General features: G+C 49.5%; 1 protein-coding gene across 3 annotated transcripts in view; it reads left to right on the plus strand.

Moving 5' to 3' along the window:
• The window catches only part of LOC109313664 (BTB/POZ domain-containing protein KCTD8-like), a 72,177-nt gene that overhangs the window by 25,050 nt on the left and 28,216 nt on the right, over positions 1-18,911 (plus strand). For all 3 annotated transcript variants that reach the window (XM_019540330.1, XM_019540333.1, XM_019540332.1), the window contains one exon: positions 17,156-17,281. In XM_019540330.1, coding sequence (XP_019395875.1) covers positions 17,156-17,281 — 126 coding nt within the window. The remainder of the gene's footprint in view (positions 1-17,155; positions 17,282-18,911) is intronic.

The raw sequence follows: 18,911 nt of genomic DNA on the forward strand, positions 1-18,911 counted from the left end.
GGACACCCTATAGATTAAGAGACACTAACTACTTACTCTAAGTCGTCTACTTGTGCCAACTCGGCGAACCTCGAGGGCGGCTAAGAGCTACCTCAATCCCGCCCCACAAGCCGCGCGCTCGCACAACTCCGCAAAGCCCGCGGCTCCCCTAAGCAGTGCCGGAGCCGCTAGTCCGGCATTTCGCCACAAAGATATTAAACAATACTGGTCCAAGGACAGAGCCTTGGGGGACACCACTGCCCACATCCCTCCAGGGAGAAACCGACCCATCCACCACCACTTTCTGGGTGCATCCCATAAGCCAGAACAAGGGCAGTTGCAACAGGAATTGCAGACCCTGAGGGAGGAGCTGCAGGGACTAAAGAATGTCAATTGGAGATTCTCTGAGATAGGTACCCAAACGACCGGGGAACCGCCCCAGTTCCAGGAGGTCGGCAAGGAGGAGGAGAGGGACCTCATAGATCATGGAGTGCAAACCCTAGAGACCACAGACAGCCTTGAGAGAAAGCTGGAGGCTTTGGAGAGGCAGTTAAAAAGCTACCTAGAGGTCACTCAATTAGAACTCCGGGAAAGGGGTTCACTTATCAAGGTTTTAAGACGGACTGAGGCCCAAGTTAAGAACCTCCAGTCTACGTGGGCACCAGGGTCCGAGGAGAGCCTCCTAGAAAAGAAAGTCAAGGCCTTGCATAAAGAGACTCAGTCAGCCCTCCCAGAATATTGGGAACAAAGGTGGACCCAATGGCAGGACATCCACTTACAGGGTCTGAGCCAGCAAGAGTGCCAGGTGGGGAAGATGGTGCGAGTGCAAGGCAATGAAGGAAAAGCCTCTCTAAGGAGGGAGACCCCATGCCCAAGGGACAGGGGCAGGGTATGGACAGACCCCCCCTAGAAGGCAAGAGGAACAGCGGATCACCATAAGGACGAGGGAAGTGCAGCAGTCCATAAACAGCAGTAAAGCTCAGGCCTATGGAAAGAGGACAAAGGAGCACCCAGTCAGCAGGAAAGCTGAGCCTGAGAGAAGGCCCCACTTGTACCTGAGTGGAATCCCTCAACAGGTCACGTGGAGGACCCTAAGAAAGACCATCGAAGAAAAGATTGGGAAAGTGGCCTTTGTTCAAATTTATCAAGGGCCTAAAGGAAGATCCACTGGTAAAGGAAGAGTGGAATTTTGGACTAAAGAGGATGCCCAGAAAGCTTTGAGGTTCCAATGGGAAATATGGGGTAAGCTCCGAGACATCCAGGAGGACAAGAAGAGAAGAGAGACCTGGAAAATGACCCAGAAGGAAGAACTCAGGGGTGCGGGAAGAGAATGGAGACCGCGGAGAACAGGCGGAAGAGCAGCTGGTGAGGTAGGCAATCTACCAAGGGCAGCTAATGTGGGGGGGCTATCTGTGGCGGGTAAACCCCAGTAAATCCCACATGATGCACCTTTGGGTAAAAGGCGAGTTGGGGGTGCCTTAAAGCCTCCGCCTCCAGATTAGAAGCTGCTGAATGCCTGCGGGAAAGTAAGGTCAACAGGAACACCCTCCGGTGGTAGGACATCTCGCGGAGAAGCAGAACGGCCCCCCCCCCGGTGAGTCGGGAGCTTAAGGGGGGGAGCTATGTCACAGGGGCACTTGGGTGCCCCGTGTCTAAAAGGAAATAGAAAGCTGCCAATCACCAGGGCAACCCAGGTGCCAGTTGCTGGGGCAACCAGGCAGGTCACGCGGCTGGAAGGGGGCAGGGCTGGGCCTTTATAAACAGCCCAGGCCGGAGCCTAGCTGGCAGTTCCCTTCTGGCAGCTGCAAGAGTAGGAGTTCTGTGGGAGAGCTGGGCAGGCCGAGCGTATGTTTGCAGCCTGACTACCTGGACTGGCTTGAGGATATGGACTACAGAGAGAACTCTAGAAGAGGCCATGACTAAAGAGCCTAGTGAGTGCAAGCTTTGTGTTATAAGCTGGTAGGCTTCTTGTTTGTGTTGCAGCTGCTTGGCTCATGGTTTTGTTATGGTTAAACCGGAGGAATGGGTGAGGCTGTAGGGGTGCGAGGAGGCCTCACGGGGGCTCCCCAGTAGCTTGGGGGTTCCCGGTGCCCAGCGGGGGCACAGTGAGCAGTGTCACAGTGGGCACAGTGTGACGAGTGCCAGAGGGGTGCGGCTGGGGCTACAACCCCCACACACCGAGCAAAAGGGTGCACAGGATCCAGAGGGGTGAGAGTGCAAAAGGGTGCTCAGGCCCCGGTGGGGGGCGAGAAGCACGGGAAGCGTGGCACAGGCCCCAGAGGGGATGAAAGGCTCTGGAGAGGGCAAGGAGCAGGGGAAAAACACAAGACAGGCCCAGTGGGGCGAGACCTGGGCACGGCAAACCCAGAGGTGCTGGTAGTGGGGCGCAGGTTGCAGCACCGGTCCAGAGGCACCGGTAAAGGGGTGCCAGGGGCGTGATAGGCCCAGGAGGATCAGAGAGGGGCGCCGGGGCGTGACCAGGCCCGGGGGTGCCAGAGAGGTGCACCAGGGCGTGACGAGCCCAAGGGGCGCCAGAGAGGGCGCCAGAGGGCAAGGACAGAATAACATCCAGGAACAGCTGCGAGGCTTGGGGCGTGCTAAAGGGGAGGTAGGAGGCACGCATTGCCCATAAGGCTGGGGGTGTTGGAGCACCCCACTTGGAACGGAGGTAATACCAGCGTGGTGTCAAGATGAAAGTAGGCAGCCTCCTTTACTGAACTTTATAAGAACAAAGACATGGCAGGAGAGAAGAAGGTGCTGGATCACCTTAATTAACACGGCAGGGGATGCTAGCGAGCTCACGGCCGCTCGCAGGCCCCACTCCATGACAAAGAGCTCCACTTTTTCCATCCTATCAGTTAGGAGTTGCCCTAGTCCATTCTGTAGCCGTCCTATGCTACCCTGTGTCTTCTTCCTACTCCCTATGTACTTCAAGAAGGACTTTTTGTTGTCCTTAATCTTTCTTGCCAACTAGAGTTCTGTATCTGCTTTGGCCTTTCTCACTGCTTCTTTGCAAGTGTGAACCAAGCAGGTATACTCCTCCCTAGTGGCTACCCACTGCTTCCACAGCCTGTAGGCCTCATTTTTCCTCTGAACGATCTCCTGGATTCCCCTGCTCAGCCAAACAGGTTTTTTTAGCTCTTTTGCCTTTCTTTGCGAGTACTGGGAAGGTGTCCCTCTGTGCCTATAGGATCAGTCCCTTGAGGAACTGCCACCCTTCTTAGACTCCCATATCACAAATGTGATTGCTTAGGGTGGGACTGAGGGGCAATCTCCTGAGCTTGTTGAAGTTGGCCTTCTGGAAGTCTAGCATTGCTGCCCTACTAGTTGTCTTTCCCACCTTATGCCAGATAGTGACCACCAGTTGATAGGATTTACTATCCCCTAGGTTACCTTGTACCTGTAGTTCCCTCAGCAAGTCCTCCCCTGAAGCCAACACCAAGTCAAGTAAGACACCTCCCCTAGTGGGACTGCATACCTCCTGTGTTAGATGCAGGTCCTGAATGCAGGTTAAGAACCTATGTGAATGGGCAGACCTGGCCGACTGCTCCTTCCAGCAGACATCTGGGTACTTTAGGTCGCCCATTACAACTAGGTCTTTTGAGCATGCTGCCTTTGGGAGAATTCTAGGTCTGACTCTTTTCCCCTGATGTGGGGGTCTGTAGTATATCCCCACTACCAAGTCCCTATCCACTTGTAATCTGACCCGTAGGACTTTGATTTGCCCTTCTTCTGTCTCCATCTTCATTACAGAAGATATATATTGTTCCCTAACATATGGAGCAATGCACACCCCCCACCTTTTCCCCAATCTATCCTGCCTGTATAGCCTGTAGCCTTCAATGCCCACTGCCCAGTCATGGGTAGGGTCCCACCAGATTTCTGTCAGACCAACCAGGTTGAGATCTTTGTCTGCAAGCAGGAGTGCAAGTTCCTTCTCCTTGTTTCCAATACTTCTAGCATTAATATAGAGACACCTAAGCCCCATGATAGGTGCCCTTAGTATTCCCCTATCCTGATTCTTAGTGGGCCCCTTAGTACTTACCTGATCATTTCCAGCGTGTGGTTCATGGCTTGTGCTACCCAACCTTGTGCTGAATTCAGCATCCGTGTCCCCCCACAAAGCTAGTTTAAAGCTCTATGTAGGAGGTCTGCCAACCTGTAAGAGAAATTAGACTTGTTGATTAGGATCGCTGTCCCTGATTTGATCCAGCTGAATCCGAATCTGAAGATTCGATGCTGATTCAGAGAATCAGCGATTCAGACATAGACACAGCTTTAAAGTTCTTTCTACATATCTTGAGGTAGCAGATGTGGCTTGTGATTCCTGTGGTGCTGGGGCACATGGATCATTCCACAGGAGTGTGGGAGGGCCCTCCACATGCTCGGTGGTGAACCCAGAAACGTACTGGGTCCACTTCTGGGTCTACCAGAGAGCACACTGGGCCCCTCCGCCCCTCTGGCTTGGCGATTGGCCTCAGGGGGACCCCAGGTGCCCCCCGCAGACCCAGGCACCAGTTGCTGACCCAGGGGAAGGGGGGGGCTCTAGCATGCTCCCTAGTGCATGCGGAAGTGCTTCTGGTCCACTTCTGCGTCTGCTGCCAAGTGCTCTGGGGAGCCCCCTGCACTTCTGTGGGACACTCCATGTACCCCAGCATCACAGCAGTTATGAGTCCCTGCTACCTAGAGGTATGTAGAAAAAACATTTAAAGCTGTGTTTATGGCTGAATCTCTGAATCTCTCCAAGTCAATTCAGAGAGTTCCATTTCAATTCGGAGAGATTAAAGGGTCTTCTGATTTGATTTGGATTCAGAAATTTGCCCACCAAATCAGGCCGAATCTCCACCAAATTGAATCATGGACCGAAGCTTTGCATAGCCCTTCAAATTGGCATCCAGGATGTCTATCCTTAAGGTGTCAGCATCTGTTCCCCAGCTGGTGGTGGCTAATTTGTAGATTATATTGTTCCCAGCAATTCTCTTGGCCATGGGTGACTGTTGCCTCCTGAGTTGGGGGGGACGCCAGATTGCCGAGAGGGGTCCCTCAGTGGCCAACAACCAATGCGGGGGCGGGGGTCCCCCAGCAGCCAGTCACCGAGCCAGGAACCACCACTGGCCAAACCAGTAGAACCGGAAGTGAATTTCTCTGCCAGTACTTCCAATTTTGCAGCTGGCACTTCCAGGGGGTGCACAGCCAATCTCAGGGGCTGTACGTGCACCTGCATGCACCCCCTATGCATTGCCAATGCTCTTGGCAGTGGTCTTTATGAGATGTTAGTAGTATGCGAGAGTATAATCCAGAACCATTCCAAGATATTGTAGAAAGACTTTGTATCCAAGTTTGGTACCACTAAAATGACATTCAGTCACTTCTTTTGTTGGTAGTTGCACAGGTGGGAGAGAATGTAGAGAGAAAGGAACAAGGTAGCAGCCTTAAGTGGTTTGCCATAACCAAAACTATTCCTGGTAACTGAACAATGGCCTCATGATCCAAAAAGCAACTGGAACAGCTAAGTATGTTGGACAGTAAGAAAATCTTCTTCACATCTGACAGCTTACATTCCAAGCATACTATTTCCTTTATGACCATCATAGCCTAGGTTTTATGAATATCATCATGCAAAGAGGAGGAATTAAAATAACTTACTGTATTACAAAGGATTAGAACATAAAGACAGCTCCCCATGGGGATTATTTTCAGAAAGCTGTGTTGATGTTTTTTAAGTAGAGTTCCTTTTAATGCATCCCTTGAGCCAATACAGGCCCCTAAAAAGATTTAAATACCCTTATTTAATAGTGGGAGGTAGACTATTCAGAGGTTACTGGTGTATTGAGTAAAGCTGGTTAGAAATTTTCCTACACAATGTTCTTCCTTCAGAAAATTCTGTTAATGAAACAGCTTTAGAAGTCTGCAGAATTTTTCATGAACTATAAAATCCAGTTCCTGATCTGCTCTAATAGTTTTTATGGGAACTTGTCTGTTCCAAGAAAATTTCATTTAAAACATTGGAAATAAGCATTCTAATAATGTCAAAACATTCAATTTTTGACTTTTTTTTTATTTTCATGTTGGAATGATTTTTCTATTTCAATTTTTTAATTTCACATTTTAATAATACGATATCTTAATAAGTGAACTAGTTGCATGTTATTAAAACATATTTTGTGGGGGAATTAACTTGAGCTGTATACAAACAATCCATCTACGTGTGGTAGGCTCAATATTAGAGTAGCTCAGAAACAGAATTTTACATTTTGTGGAAAATTCTGCATTTTTTATTGTTTCAGAACTTCATGAAAATAGAGATTTAGAAACGTGCAGAATTTTCCACAAAATATAAAATCTAGTTCCCGAACTACATGAACCCAGAGCCTACCACATTTAAATGGGTTGTTTGTATCCAGCCCAAGTTATCAAATATAATGGCTAATTAGTCCCCATCTGGTGCAAGTCAGTAATGACGATAGTGTATCAATGGTGAGTTATACCAGCTGAAGATCTGACCCTTTACTTTTCCTGTTTGATGAAAGCTGAGAAGCAGGGCTTGAAATCCATTCAGGGGGTTAGGCATTGCAGATCAGGTGAAAGGAGGTAGGTTACAGAGGTATCACAGACACTTCACCTAACTCATTCCTTGCCACTGCATGGGCCAGTGCCCCACCTGCCCTCTTTCAGTGGCATATTATAGGAGGAAAGAATTGTTTTGTACTAAAGAGCCTAACTTGTTAGGTGGCACTTTGTGGTTTTGATGAGCAAGAGATCCCAAAGTAGATGTGCTTGTGGAGCCTACTGGACAAATTACTGTCTAATTATTTATTAGGGCTGTGCGAAGCTTTAGTCCCCGATTTGACTCAGCAGAGATTTGGCCCGATTCAGTGGCCAAATCTCCAAACCCGAATTGAACCAGAGGACCCATTTAATCTCTCCACGTCAAATCGGTACCTTCTGAATCAGTTCAGAGAGATTTGGTGATTTGGACATAGACACAGCTTTAAATGTTTTTTCTGTATACTTCAAGGTCCCAGGTGGCTCATGAATGTCATGAGCCTCAGTATCATAGAGTGTCCCTCAGAAGCACAGGGGGCTCCCCAGCGCGCTTGGCAGCAAACCTGGAAGTGGATCAGAAGCACCTCCAGTCCACTTCCCAGTCCATTGGAGAGCGCGTGCCCTCTTGGCTCAACAACTGGTGCTTCCTGGGTCTGGGGGTGTACCCAGGGTCCCCTGTGGCTGATCACTGAGCTGGGCAGGTACAGGGGGAACCCCCAGCGTGCTCCCCATTGGACCCAGAAGTGAATCAGAAGCACTTCCGGTCCACTTCTAGGTTCACCGCCAAGCACACGGGGTGGGGGGCCCTGCGCTCCTGGGGGACGCTCCATCTGCTCCAGCATCACAGCATTCATGAGTTGCACCTGGTACCTTGAAGTATCTAGAAAAAACATTTAAAGCTGTGTCTATGACTGAAGCACTGACTTTTTTTTTTTTTCTGAATCGGCATCGCATCTTCAGATTTGGATTCAGCTGAATTGAATTGGGGCCAGTAATCCTAATCAGTGAACTGAATCACTGTCCCAGATTCAGTCTGAATCCAAATCCAAATTGAATAGGGGCCATTTCACACACCTGTATTATTTATTACATATTTGTCTGAAATTGTGGGAGACAAAATTTGTAACTAGTGAGCTTCCTTCCTATTCTATTTCCGATGTTCCTATATGCCCTACTATATTTTATTTTTGATGAATTGGAAATTCTGGTTCCTGCTCAGTTCTATTTCAGATGTTCTGGAGGATATGGAGAAAGAAGAGCTGTCTGACATTAGGTAGGACTGGAAACCCAGTGCTACCACAACATATCTGGTAGGCCTGTACAAGTAGGCAGGTGTTTGATGCAACTTTGGATCCAGCTGCTTTGGATGGTAGCGATCTGATCTGGAGCTCTGGATCAGTTTTCTGCTTCAATCTGGCCGAAGCGGCTCTGAAGCTTTGGAGCCGCCTCAGAGATCTGACCATGGGCTATAATGGGGGATAAATGAAATATCTATAAGAAACTTCATCATTTTATCTCTGATTTGGGTAAAACTTGCAGGTCTGGTAGCCTCTGCTGCGAGCATGATGCCTGCCAAGTTTCGATAGGTGTAGGAATTTTGGAGGAACTGTACCCCAAATTCCTGAAAGCAAAACTCCTGTCACGTCTGTGTGTTATACCACAGGGGGGTGAAAACTGCAGGGATGGTAGCCCCTGGTGAGGCCACAAAGCATGCCAAGTTTCAAGGAGATCAGTGCAAGGGTTGGGGAAAACTGCAACTCAAGCTGCTGACAGGCAAAACTCACGATGTGGGTGAATGTTTGGGCAACTGTGTTTGTCTTGGGGCACACGGGGGTGGAATCTAGTGCAGGCCTGGGTGCTGGGCCCTGCCAAGCCATGAAGCCTGCCAGCTGTGTGTCAGTCGTCTGGGGCCCTGCACCTCAAGCTGCTGACAGACAAACTCATGACGTGGGTAGGTGACACTGTGTGTGTTAAGGTGCGCCCTTCCTGGTGCTGGGGCCTCTGCACAACATGGCAGTGTGTCCCAGTGAGGTCTCCTCCCCTACACCCTCACGCCCAGTCCTCCACTTTATGTGACAACAGGTACAATAACTTAGCTGGCTCAACTCCAGTAGCAACATCAGCAGCATCAAAAGTACCCACACGGAACTGTCACAGAACTTTTCTTTTTATAAAGGAATTGACAGCAAGAAGTAAAGATGTTGTGTTGTGTTGGACATATGATCTTACTCATAGCGTGTGATAGCTTATCCTATGTTTTTAGATCTATATGTGTATTATGAAAAAAAGAGAGTACTTACTTTTTTTTTAATCTTTGGAAGCTTTAGGGTTGAAAACCCCTTTGTCAGGCTGAGAAAGTACCTGCAGTTGGTCCCGGATGGAAGGAATAGTAAGAAGGAATAGTAAAGAAGCCAGAGGCTGGCCTGGCCCGCAACTCAGGCAAGAAAGGCAGGCAGTGAAAATGGAAATGGAGACGTCAGGGGGTGAGGGAGGAATGTAGCAGTGCAGGTAAAAGTGCAGACGTGCCTGGGGCGTCAGATGTCCGGCCAGTCGCAGTGTGCCAGAGCTCCACTGTGTATATTGAGCCCATGAGTTTCTGTATCTATTACCTAGGAGGCTGATGAAGTGCAGTTCATAGGCCCAGCTCTGAAAAGTGGCTTGTACCTTCAAACAAGCACCTAACCTCATCACCAGAACTGAAGCCAACATCCTACAGCTCAAAACACAAAACTTGCCAAATATTTCCAGTACCTCTATAAACTGCACTGCAGAATCTATTAAAGACAACAATACCCAAATACCTGTGAGGGCACATTCCTCATGAAAAAAAAAACTTTGCCTCCAGTCTCTCAAGCCTGATCCTGAGAGGGAACAAATTACAATGCAAACAACTGGTGATAGTGGCCTGCCCCAGCCAGGAACATTGATCCCCTGGAACTTCTCCATTTGGTTCTCCAGTTGCCTCACTAGGGGGATCACCTGGCTGAGGACGGCATTGCCAGCGCTAAGGGTCTTGGTGGCCTCAAGGAAGGGCTTGAGGACCACCAAGATCTGGGAGATGGTACCCCACTCAGCTCTGTTCAGGGGGCCACTGATCCCAATCTCCCCAAGCAAGGCCATCTCATGGATGTCCTTCTGTTGCTCCACTAATCTTTCAAGCATCAGGTATGTTGAGTTTCACCGAGTCTCTACATCCTGCATGATTTTGTATTGTGGGATGCTCAGCTCTTCCTGTTTCTCCCACAGTGACTTGCCCACCTTGATGCTGTGGTGGAAGTAGCCTGCCACCTTCCTGCATTTTGAAATCAGCTGGCTTGTAGCTGTACTGGTGGCAGCGCCATCACCAGCGCTGTCCCCCTCCAAGGCATCCCTCACTATTAGGTGAAGCCTGTGTGCCACACAGTGGATGCCAACAAAGTTGGCATCGTGGACAGTCTTCACCATATTGGCCCCATTGTTAGTGACCATGGACCTGCAGGTGAGCTTGGCCTGCCCAATGAGCCACTCCTGCACCATACGGTTCATGGCCCCCATGATCCCCCTTGCTGTGTGGGACTCATCCAGCACCTTGGCTTGCAGTAGAGCCCACCAACGGCCTGGCTAATTGCACCAGTGTCCTGTGAGGGAGAGCTGGTGTGATCCCCACCCCGGCTGCTCCAGATGTCAGAGGTGAAGTGCAAGGCTACCTGCGGCCCTGCCTTGCACAGCTCCTCCCTCAAGTACTCCCTGCATGCCTCGTATAGGGAGGGCACCACCACCCTGCTAAAGGTGGTGCATGCAGGCACTTTGGAAAATGGGGTCAGAAATGCTATGAACCTCCTGAAGCCTGGGCATTCAGCTAGGGAGAAGGGCTGGCTATCCAGAGCAATCATCTCCCCAATGCTCTGGGTGATCTCGCTCACCTTGGGAATGTCCTCTCCTTTCTGTCCACCTTTTCCCCCACTGACCCAGGATGGCCTGCCTCTGCTTTGGTGGGGAAGGGGGCTTTGGAGCAAGTGGGGAACTTCCCTTTCAGCACACTCGCACTGGTGCCAGGCTGAGCAGGAAGAATGGCAAGGGAGTGCTGCCTCCTCAGATGCAGCAGCATTGCTGTGGTGGGAAAGTGTCTCACATCCTTGCTGCAAGCTCGTATGCCTCCGGCAGTGCTGGTAGATGACAACCCTGGGATCATCTACCAGCTCAAAATACTCCCACACTATACTACTCCCCCACTTCTGGGTTGAGGGTGAGGATCCTGCCTTTTCCCACTCCTCAGCAGACTGAGGCGCAAGAGCAGGAGGAGCTGCCTCAGCTGAGCCACTTGTCTCCACAACCTCAGCCTCCTCCGAGGTGCTGCTTTCCAGAGCAGATATGGGTCTAGGGGAAACTTGAGGGGTGTGGAGCACAAACTCTGATTCCCCCACAGTCCCCAGAATTGCTTGAGCCAGCGCACTCAGCACCCCTGGTTCCAGCTCCAGCTCCTCCTCTGGCAGTGGGAGGCTCACACTGAGAGCTGAAATTAGGGTGGAGGAGACCATGATTCCACTGCTGGTGCCCACTTCTGGACTGAGCGGAGGTGGTGCAGGTGCAGGGACGTCAGGTGCAGACACTGCTCCCACCTCCTTGCTTCCCCTGGCAGCACTGATGTCATGGCTCCTTGGGAAGAGAATGTGTCTGTATTTGGGATTGAGGGGGGTCTTGCAGTGCTAGCTCTCCCCCAATCCCCTCTTTCTAGCCTGCCAGAAGACCTGGCACCTGCCTTTCCAGTATGATGGAATATGCAATATCCAGTAAGATATTGATCCTTCCTGTGCTGCAAAAGGTCTCTGTGTGTGTGTCAATCTTTTTGTATTGTGTGTTTTATTCCCCTCTGTTGCATGCGTGTAAACAATCTTCTTTGGTTGTTTGCTTCAGTGTTAAGAGTTATGTAAAAATTGTGTGCTGCCTGTCTGTCGGTCTTTTTCTTCTCTGAATATCTTGTTTTTCTCTATATTGTGTGTCTGTGTGCGTGCGTGCAAGCAATCTGTGTGCCTCCCTACACAGAGATGGATCCCACTGGCAGGGAAAACACAGCTTTCTTTTTTTCAGTTTCCAAAAAAGCCCAAAACCCAAAAAACAAATATAAATTCAAAGAAATGAATGTAATAGTAATACTAATAGTAATTGAATAAAGAGCTAAGCTAAGATGAGCTAAATCCTACCCACTCCTTTCTAACAAGAAAAAGGAGCAGGCAGGTTCAACTCTAAGTACAGCCAGCAAGCTGCAAAGCATGAGGCTGAGGGTTCCTTTCTCACAGTTCCTGAGATGGAACAAGCTGGGGAAAAGGCACAGCATGCCTCCAAACAGGCTTTTATGCCGTTTGTAGTCTCACCCCACAGATGCTGTCATTGGAAAGGCAGCCAGGGAGAAATCCTTCTCACTGGTCACCTACACGTCAGTCTTCCCACCCGCTCCTTCCCTCCCCGCTCTCCCTCCCTGCCCCTCCCTCTCCTAAGTTTCAGTTAAGCTGTCCAAAGCACCTGAAGCACCCAAAGCGCTTCAGATGCTCTGAACCACTTTGGACAGCTTAACTGAGCCCGCGCTTCGATCTGGGCGTGCCACTTCAGACGCCGAAGTGGCCCCAGATCCAAAAGTGCAATTTGAAGACTTGCAGAGCCCTAATATCTGGTGGGAGTGGCAGTACTTGGCGTTGTTCCTAAATATGATTTGTTTGACAGAAGGAGGGAAGACTGAGGGCAGGCCAGTGGCATCATGGGAATTAAGTCTGAATTCCAAGCTCAGGCAGAAGCAGGAGGAACTCGTGTCCCGAGAGAAAAATCGAATGACTATTTCTCAATGTCTCTCAGTGTCACCACACACCTTTGCTCCACAGGCAGAGGACTCGTTGCCCAGAGTCCCTGTCCTCCAGATGAATGTGTTTGTAAATTAGGAGAAGGTGAGGCTTCGAATTGCTGAGGCTGTGAGTAATCCGAGTGCTTACAGCAATGTCAACTGTCTCTCCAGTTCTATCAGCCTACTTGACAACAGCCTGCCAGTGGCATATCATACCTGCAATGAGTCTGTTAACTGACAGCTGAAGTGATGTCTCCAGGGAATGCAATTCCTCTCAACCTTGATGGAGAGGTGTACATACACCAGCAAGGAAGGGGCTCATCCCTTTCTCCACGCACTCCAGCACATCTTTGCACTCCCAGCACTTTCCCCTGAGACCTCAGCTTTATCTTAAAGCTCCTTTGTTTTTCTGGCAGCTTCTTCCTGCCCACGGGTAGCCCTTAGATGCATCCTGCCTCATCCTTTCCAGGGCATTCTGGGTAATCCCCACTTGCCAGCTTTGAAGTATTAGATAGAAGTATACAACATACAATGCTCCCCTTATCTTCCAGTGAACCCTGGGCTGGAGACAATGGGATGCTCACAGGCTCCACTTTGATGTCTGAAAATGAGCCTCTTTAAACCATAACCTTTTGAGAGGAAATAATAATCTCTTATTCCACGTGGGATAGCTCTGATTAGGACAGGAACAAAACCGCATGCTTCCTGAGGGATGTTGCCGAGGTTGGCAATTATGAAATAATCTCTGGCTGCGGTCTAATCACAAAGGCCCAGATTGTGCTACCTTGTTTCATAGAAGACCAGACCCTGATCTCAGTTACACCAGTGAAAATTGGGGGTCACTTCACTGTCTTCAATGGAAATGCTCCTGATTTACACCAGAGTGATTGAAGTCAGAATCTGGGTCAGTGAATAGTCCCACTGTAATTCAGATAGGCATGCTCGTTTGATTTTCCTGTCCCATACTCTGCTTTTACCCTGGTGTAACTGTATTGACCTCAGCAGAGTTGCTCTTTATTTATACTAGTGTATGCAAGAGGAGAAACAGGGCTGGTGACATCAATGGGATATTCAAAGAGGAGGACAGTACCTCATGTGAATAAGAATGATGTAACCTGGTCCAAAAGGAAGACACCATAGGACCCTGCCATACCCCATGGCCTTCCCCCTTGTGTTAGCATTTACACCTCAGGTAAACTATACAACGGCTCACCATCCAGTGCCTTGCCCCATCTGGCCCAGTGATCATTTCCCTTACTTTGGTGTAAATCAAAAGTAATACCAGTGTAGAATCATAGAAAATGAGGGTTGAAAGGGACCACAAGAGGTCATGTAGTCCAACCCCCTGGCTCAAAGCAGGACCACCCCCAACTAAATCATCCCAGCCAAAGCTTTGTCCAGCCAGGTCTTTAAAAACTCTGAAGATGGAGATTCCACCACCTTTCTGGGTAACCTGCTCCAGTGTTTTACAACCCTCCTAGTGAGAAAGTTTTACCTAATATCTAACGTAAACTTCCCTTCCTGCAACTTGAGAGTGTTGCTCCTTTTTCTGTAATCTGCCACCACTGAGAATAGTCCAGCTCCATCCTCTTTGGAACCTCCCTTCAGGTAGTTGAAGGTTACTATTTTAATCCTGTCTGTCTTCTCTTCTTTAGACTAAATAAGCCGAGTTCCCCCAGCCTCTCCTCAGAAGTCATGTCCCCCAGCCCCTTCACCATTGTTCTTGCCCTTCACTGAATTCTTTCCAAGTTATCCATATCCTTTCTGCAGTGGGAGGTCCAAAAATAAATACAGTACTCCAGATGTGGCTTCACCAGTGCTGAATAGAGGGGAATAATCACTTCCCTGGCCCTACTGGAAACATGCCTATCAATGCAGTGCAGCATGTCATTGGCCTTCTTAGCAACAAAGGCACACTGCTGGATCATATTCAGCTTATTGTCCACTGTAACCAGTGTCCAGCTTATTGTTCATTGTCCAGTGTGCAGGTTTGCACAAGGGGAGAAGATGGGAGAGAAAGTGTTTGTAAATCTTGCATTTGCTCCTTGAAGTTTGTTAGCTACAAAACTGAGACACAGACATGTCTGGAACTTAGTTGGGGGTTTTTTGCAAAACCTGAACCACTCCATAGGGTGTGCACTCCTGTATGTGTGTGCGCACATGCAGTCACTCTTTGAACTATCTATCCTCCTTCCTAATCAACAGCAAACTTATTCCTCCACACTACAGCTTCCAGCATGCATACAGCCTGTTCTCCTTAAGAGTCTGCATAGTTAGTTTACTACAGGATGCAACAAATGGGTGTCCTGGGGCCAGGGCAATCATTGGCCCACCCACTTGTCTTTGGGAAACTGTCTGCCTACTTTGTCCGCTATGCCTTAAATGAAACGGTTAAATCATGATAACAAGGCAGGAGGCTACACATTTACTTGCCCTGATGCCACGGGCTTATACATACATGGCTCTGACCTCCTCTGTACCATGTCTCATGCCTCACAGATGACATCCATGTTACTCCAGTGCCTCACACTGTGACCCATGGTCCAGAGTTTCACATGAGACTCTCACTCCCCACTGGAGCTTGCAGTCACTGTGCCCTAACACTGGGCTTGCCTTCAGTCCATTGCTCTGGGGTCCCAGCCCCATCCCTTTCCCTACACTGGACCGCATCCTCTGCCCCACGCTGGGCTACAATTTCTTTATCCCCTCAACCCAGAAGCCTCATGCATAGCTCCCCACAGGCTTAGGGCCCCATCCCCCTGGGGCCACACACTCAGCTCTGTAATGCCACCTCAGAGCTCACAGTGAGTCTGGGCCCTTACTTTGTTCTTCGGGGTGTGCTCCCCTAGTCTTTCCCCTCCACAGGGTCACCTGCAAGGCAGCAGCCTACTGAGGTTTTCTCATGCCCCATACTTGCCCTTCACTGGGGAGACCCCAGGTGTGGCATTTCCTGCAGACTACCCTGCCACCAGCAATCCCATCACACCATCCAGCCCCATCAGGGTGTAGTTTTAAGTCATGCCCCAAGACCAGGAGCCTCCAGCCATCCCCATAGCTCCAAGATATTGTGACCAGTAGATCCAGCCAGGTGATGTTCTCCCAGCTGCTAGCAGCAGACTTTTCACATTGCTGCTCAGGGCCCTGCTCTTAAAGTGAACACCTGGGCCCTGTTCCCAATCAGGTAATTAGGCCTGATTGGGAAACTTACCAGCTGCAGGCTTCTTTACTGCTGCCCATGCCTCTAGGAGTAACAGAGCACACCCCATGCTCTGTTACACAGGGCATGTGAGGACAGATGCATACTCTTTCCAGTGTCCCAGGCTCCTATGGGCAATTCACTTGTAGTCCTAGTAGCCTCCACTTAGCAGGGCACATGGTAACCACATCCTGCAGAAGCTTCCAGCAGTGAAACACACACATAAGACATAACGTGATGGATGGAAATGAAGCCGTCTACACTTAGGTCTTCCTTAGGATCCCAAGGGCATTTTGGTGATGATATTGTTACAAAACCTTGTTACAAGTGCAATACGGAAGGAAAAATGTACTGTCTGAATGGTTCTGCTGGCCTTGTATGAGGGAGAGAGTAGATAACTTTGGCTATTAGATTATATTAGGAGAGGCTTATTTAGCACCTTAATTTAGAAGGCAAAGGGGTTACACTGCATGGGAAGGAATAAAGGTGAGTGGAGTGTAACTTGATTGTTAATCTAATTCTATGATACTCAACTGCATATCTCTTCTCTCTTTGGGTCAGTGTATTTGATAGTGAGATGAAACTCTGAAGGAAGGGAGAGAGGCCACACAAATGATGAACCGTGAAGGGAGGGATGGATTGGTAGGTGTGTTGCCAGCAAGTCCAGGGAAGTGATTATTCCCCTCTATTCAGCACTGACAAGGCCACATCTGGAGTACTGTGTTCGGTTTTGGGCTGCTCACTACAGACAGGATGTGAACAAATTGGAGAGAGTCCAGTAGAGGGCAACAAAAATGGTGGAGGGGCTGGGGCACATGATTTAACCCCCATTCCCTCAGTCTCTCTGCATATTTAGCCTAAAGAAGAGAAGACAGAGAGGGGATTCAATAGCAGCTTCAACTACCTGAAGTGGGGTTCAAAAGAGGATGGAGCTGGACTGTTCTTAGTGGAAGACAGAGACGATAAAAATAGCAGCCTTCAACTACCTGAAGGCTAGTTCCAAAGAGGATGGAGCTAGACTGTTGTCAGTGGTGGCAGATGACAGAACAAGGAGCAATGGTCTCAAGTTGCAGCAAGGGAAGTTTAGGTTAGATCTCAGGAAGAATTTTCTGACTAGGAGGGTAGTAAAATACTGGGTCAGTTTACCCAGAGAGGTAGATCCTTGGAGGTTTTTAAGACCTGGCTGAACAAAGCTTTGGCTGGGATGATTTAGTTGGGGGTGGTTCTCCTTTGAGCAGGGGATTGGACTAGATGACCTCCTTTCGTCCCTTCCAACCCTAACTTTCTATGGTTCTGTGATCTCTTGAAACTGAAAGAGGATTGGAACACTATATATGCCTGTACTTTGTATGTGAAGTGGCACTATAGTACTGTTATAAGACAAGCTGTCACTATGGGGATGGGAAAGATAAGCAGGGTGGGAAGCACTGGAGGAAAAGCAAAGCCAGATGTTGTCAGTATGCAACTGAATGATGAGAATCCAGAATGAGAGAAATGTCAGGAGGTGCTGTGTCCTGCACTGTGGGAGCAGTCCCTGCATTCCTGCTACCTACAGTTTTTGCTATCTCTTCCAATTTTCCAGCTAGGAATCTCATTTTAGCATTTTCTCTTTGGCTTATTAGGTGGCTCCTGGCTCAGCATGGCTGCTCTCCCATCTACAGAACTCGCACAGAGCCTCAAAACACACTTCTCTTCTTCTTCTGAACCCATGCTGGACTTCAACACAGATGTAGTTGCAGGACTTACAGGTAGGAATGATTGACAGTTCAGGATGATATGCCATTTGGGATGGGCACATAAGGACAAGTGCAGATCCTTTCTAATATCCCAGGTCCTACTGCTGTAGGAAACATGATTCACAGGGTATCAGTGGAAGCCCCTACATATTTGGAGCCAACTGTACCTGTAGTAAAGTTCTTGGTTTTATTATTAGTATTAGCAATCATCTTTCATAATAGTTAGTTAGCTAGCAGGAATATTCTTGCTGGTATTACAGTGCTGCCTGGGAGTCTTAATGAAACTCAGGGACCTGCTACAGTATGTGCTATGTAAATTCTAATATTATAAAACCCTAATCAGTCTGTCTGCCTGTCTGTCTGCCCATAGCACTTCATTCGCACTCTGATTGGCTGAGTGAAACAACCAGTCAGAGTGTGAATACAGCGCTTGGACAGGAGGTGGTAGCACGGCGGAGTGTTGCCATGATGGCGGGGACACAGGATGGAGGCAGCGGCCCCTGGAGGTGGCAGCAATGGAGTGGATGGAACAGTGGGAAGAGGCCGGTAGCGGAGAGGTGGGGGGCGAGGCCACCGGAGCTGGCCTTGCCCACCCCCCACCTTGTTTTTTGGAGGTAGCAGCGGCAGCATGGGCAGGGGAGTGGGGTTGGGATGCTGCGGGGTTGGGGGCAAGGCCACCAGCACTGGCCTCAGCCCGCCCCTCCCCTCTTCTGTTGTCGCTGCCTGCAGAGCTGACATGGCAGCGGTGGGGGGAGGAGCAGGCCAAAACAGCAGTGGTAGGGAGAGGGGAGAAGTCAGCACGCTGCAGCAGGATGGTGGGGAGCAACAGGCCTGGCCCAACATGGCAGCAGCAGTGGGATGGGAGGAGCAGGCCTCCTCCCCTCCTTGGGCCTGGGCCCACTCCTTCCCCTACCTCCCCCACATTGGCCCTGAGCCTGCTCTTCCTGTCCCCCCACTGCTGCCGTGTCAGCCTGAGCCCGCTTCTCCCTTCTCCCCGCTGCCACAGCAGGGGGTGGGGGAGCATGGACCCCAAGCAGCAGGAGGGAAGTGGGGAGTGGACCTGGATGGGGCAGGGACTCTGGGTTCCATCTCTGCCCACTCTCCCCTGTCATTCTTGATGGGCAATTGGCTAGTATATAATGAGAAACAATGTCTACCTCAAGGACTTTACAACCTAATAGGTTAGACAAGGGGTAAAAAAAACCATTGTTTCAAATGTCTAGATGGGGAATTGCAGCACAGAGTAAAGGTTAGATTTGTAAAGATATTTACATGCCTCTAGATGCAGATAAGGCTTCAGTGGGCTTTCAAAAGAGCCTAGATGCCTATGTGCCTTTGTTTTGAAAGTGATTAGGCCTCAGTTTGAACATTATTAAAGTGCTTACAACTTAAAATGCCTCCCTCATTCTATATTGGGGTGGGCAAAATATAGCCTGTGGGCCAGATCCGGCCTACCAGGCCATTCTTTCTGGCCTGTGGGGCCCCTAAAAAATTGAGAAAATTAATATTTATCTGCTCCTGGCTGCCTGTCAAAGATGACAGGGGCAATATAACATAGGGGAAGCCGGCAGAATGCAGCAGAAAGGCTGGCCTGGGCCTGGCCCCCCCCCCTTCTGCCTCAGGGGACCATGCTGGCTGGCAT

Source organism: Crocodylus porosus, unplaced genomic scaffold (assembly GCF_001723895.1).
Source record: "Crocodylus porosus isolate Cpor-Errol unplaced genomic scaffold, CroPor_comp1, whole genome shotgun sequence".
NCBI lineage: Eukaryota > Metazoa > Chordata > Crocodylia > Crocodylidae > Crocodylus > Crocodylus porosus.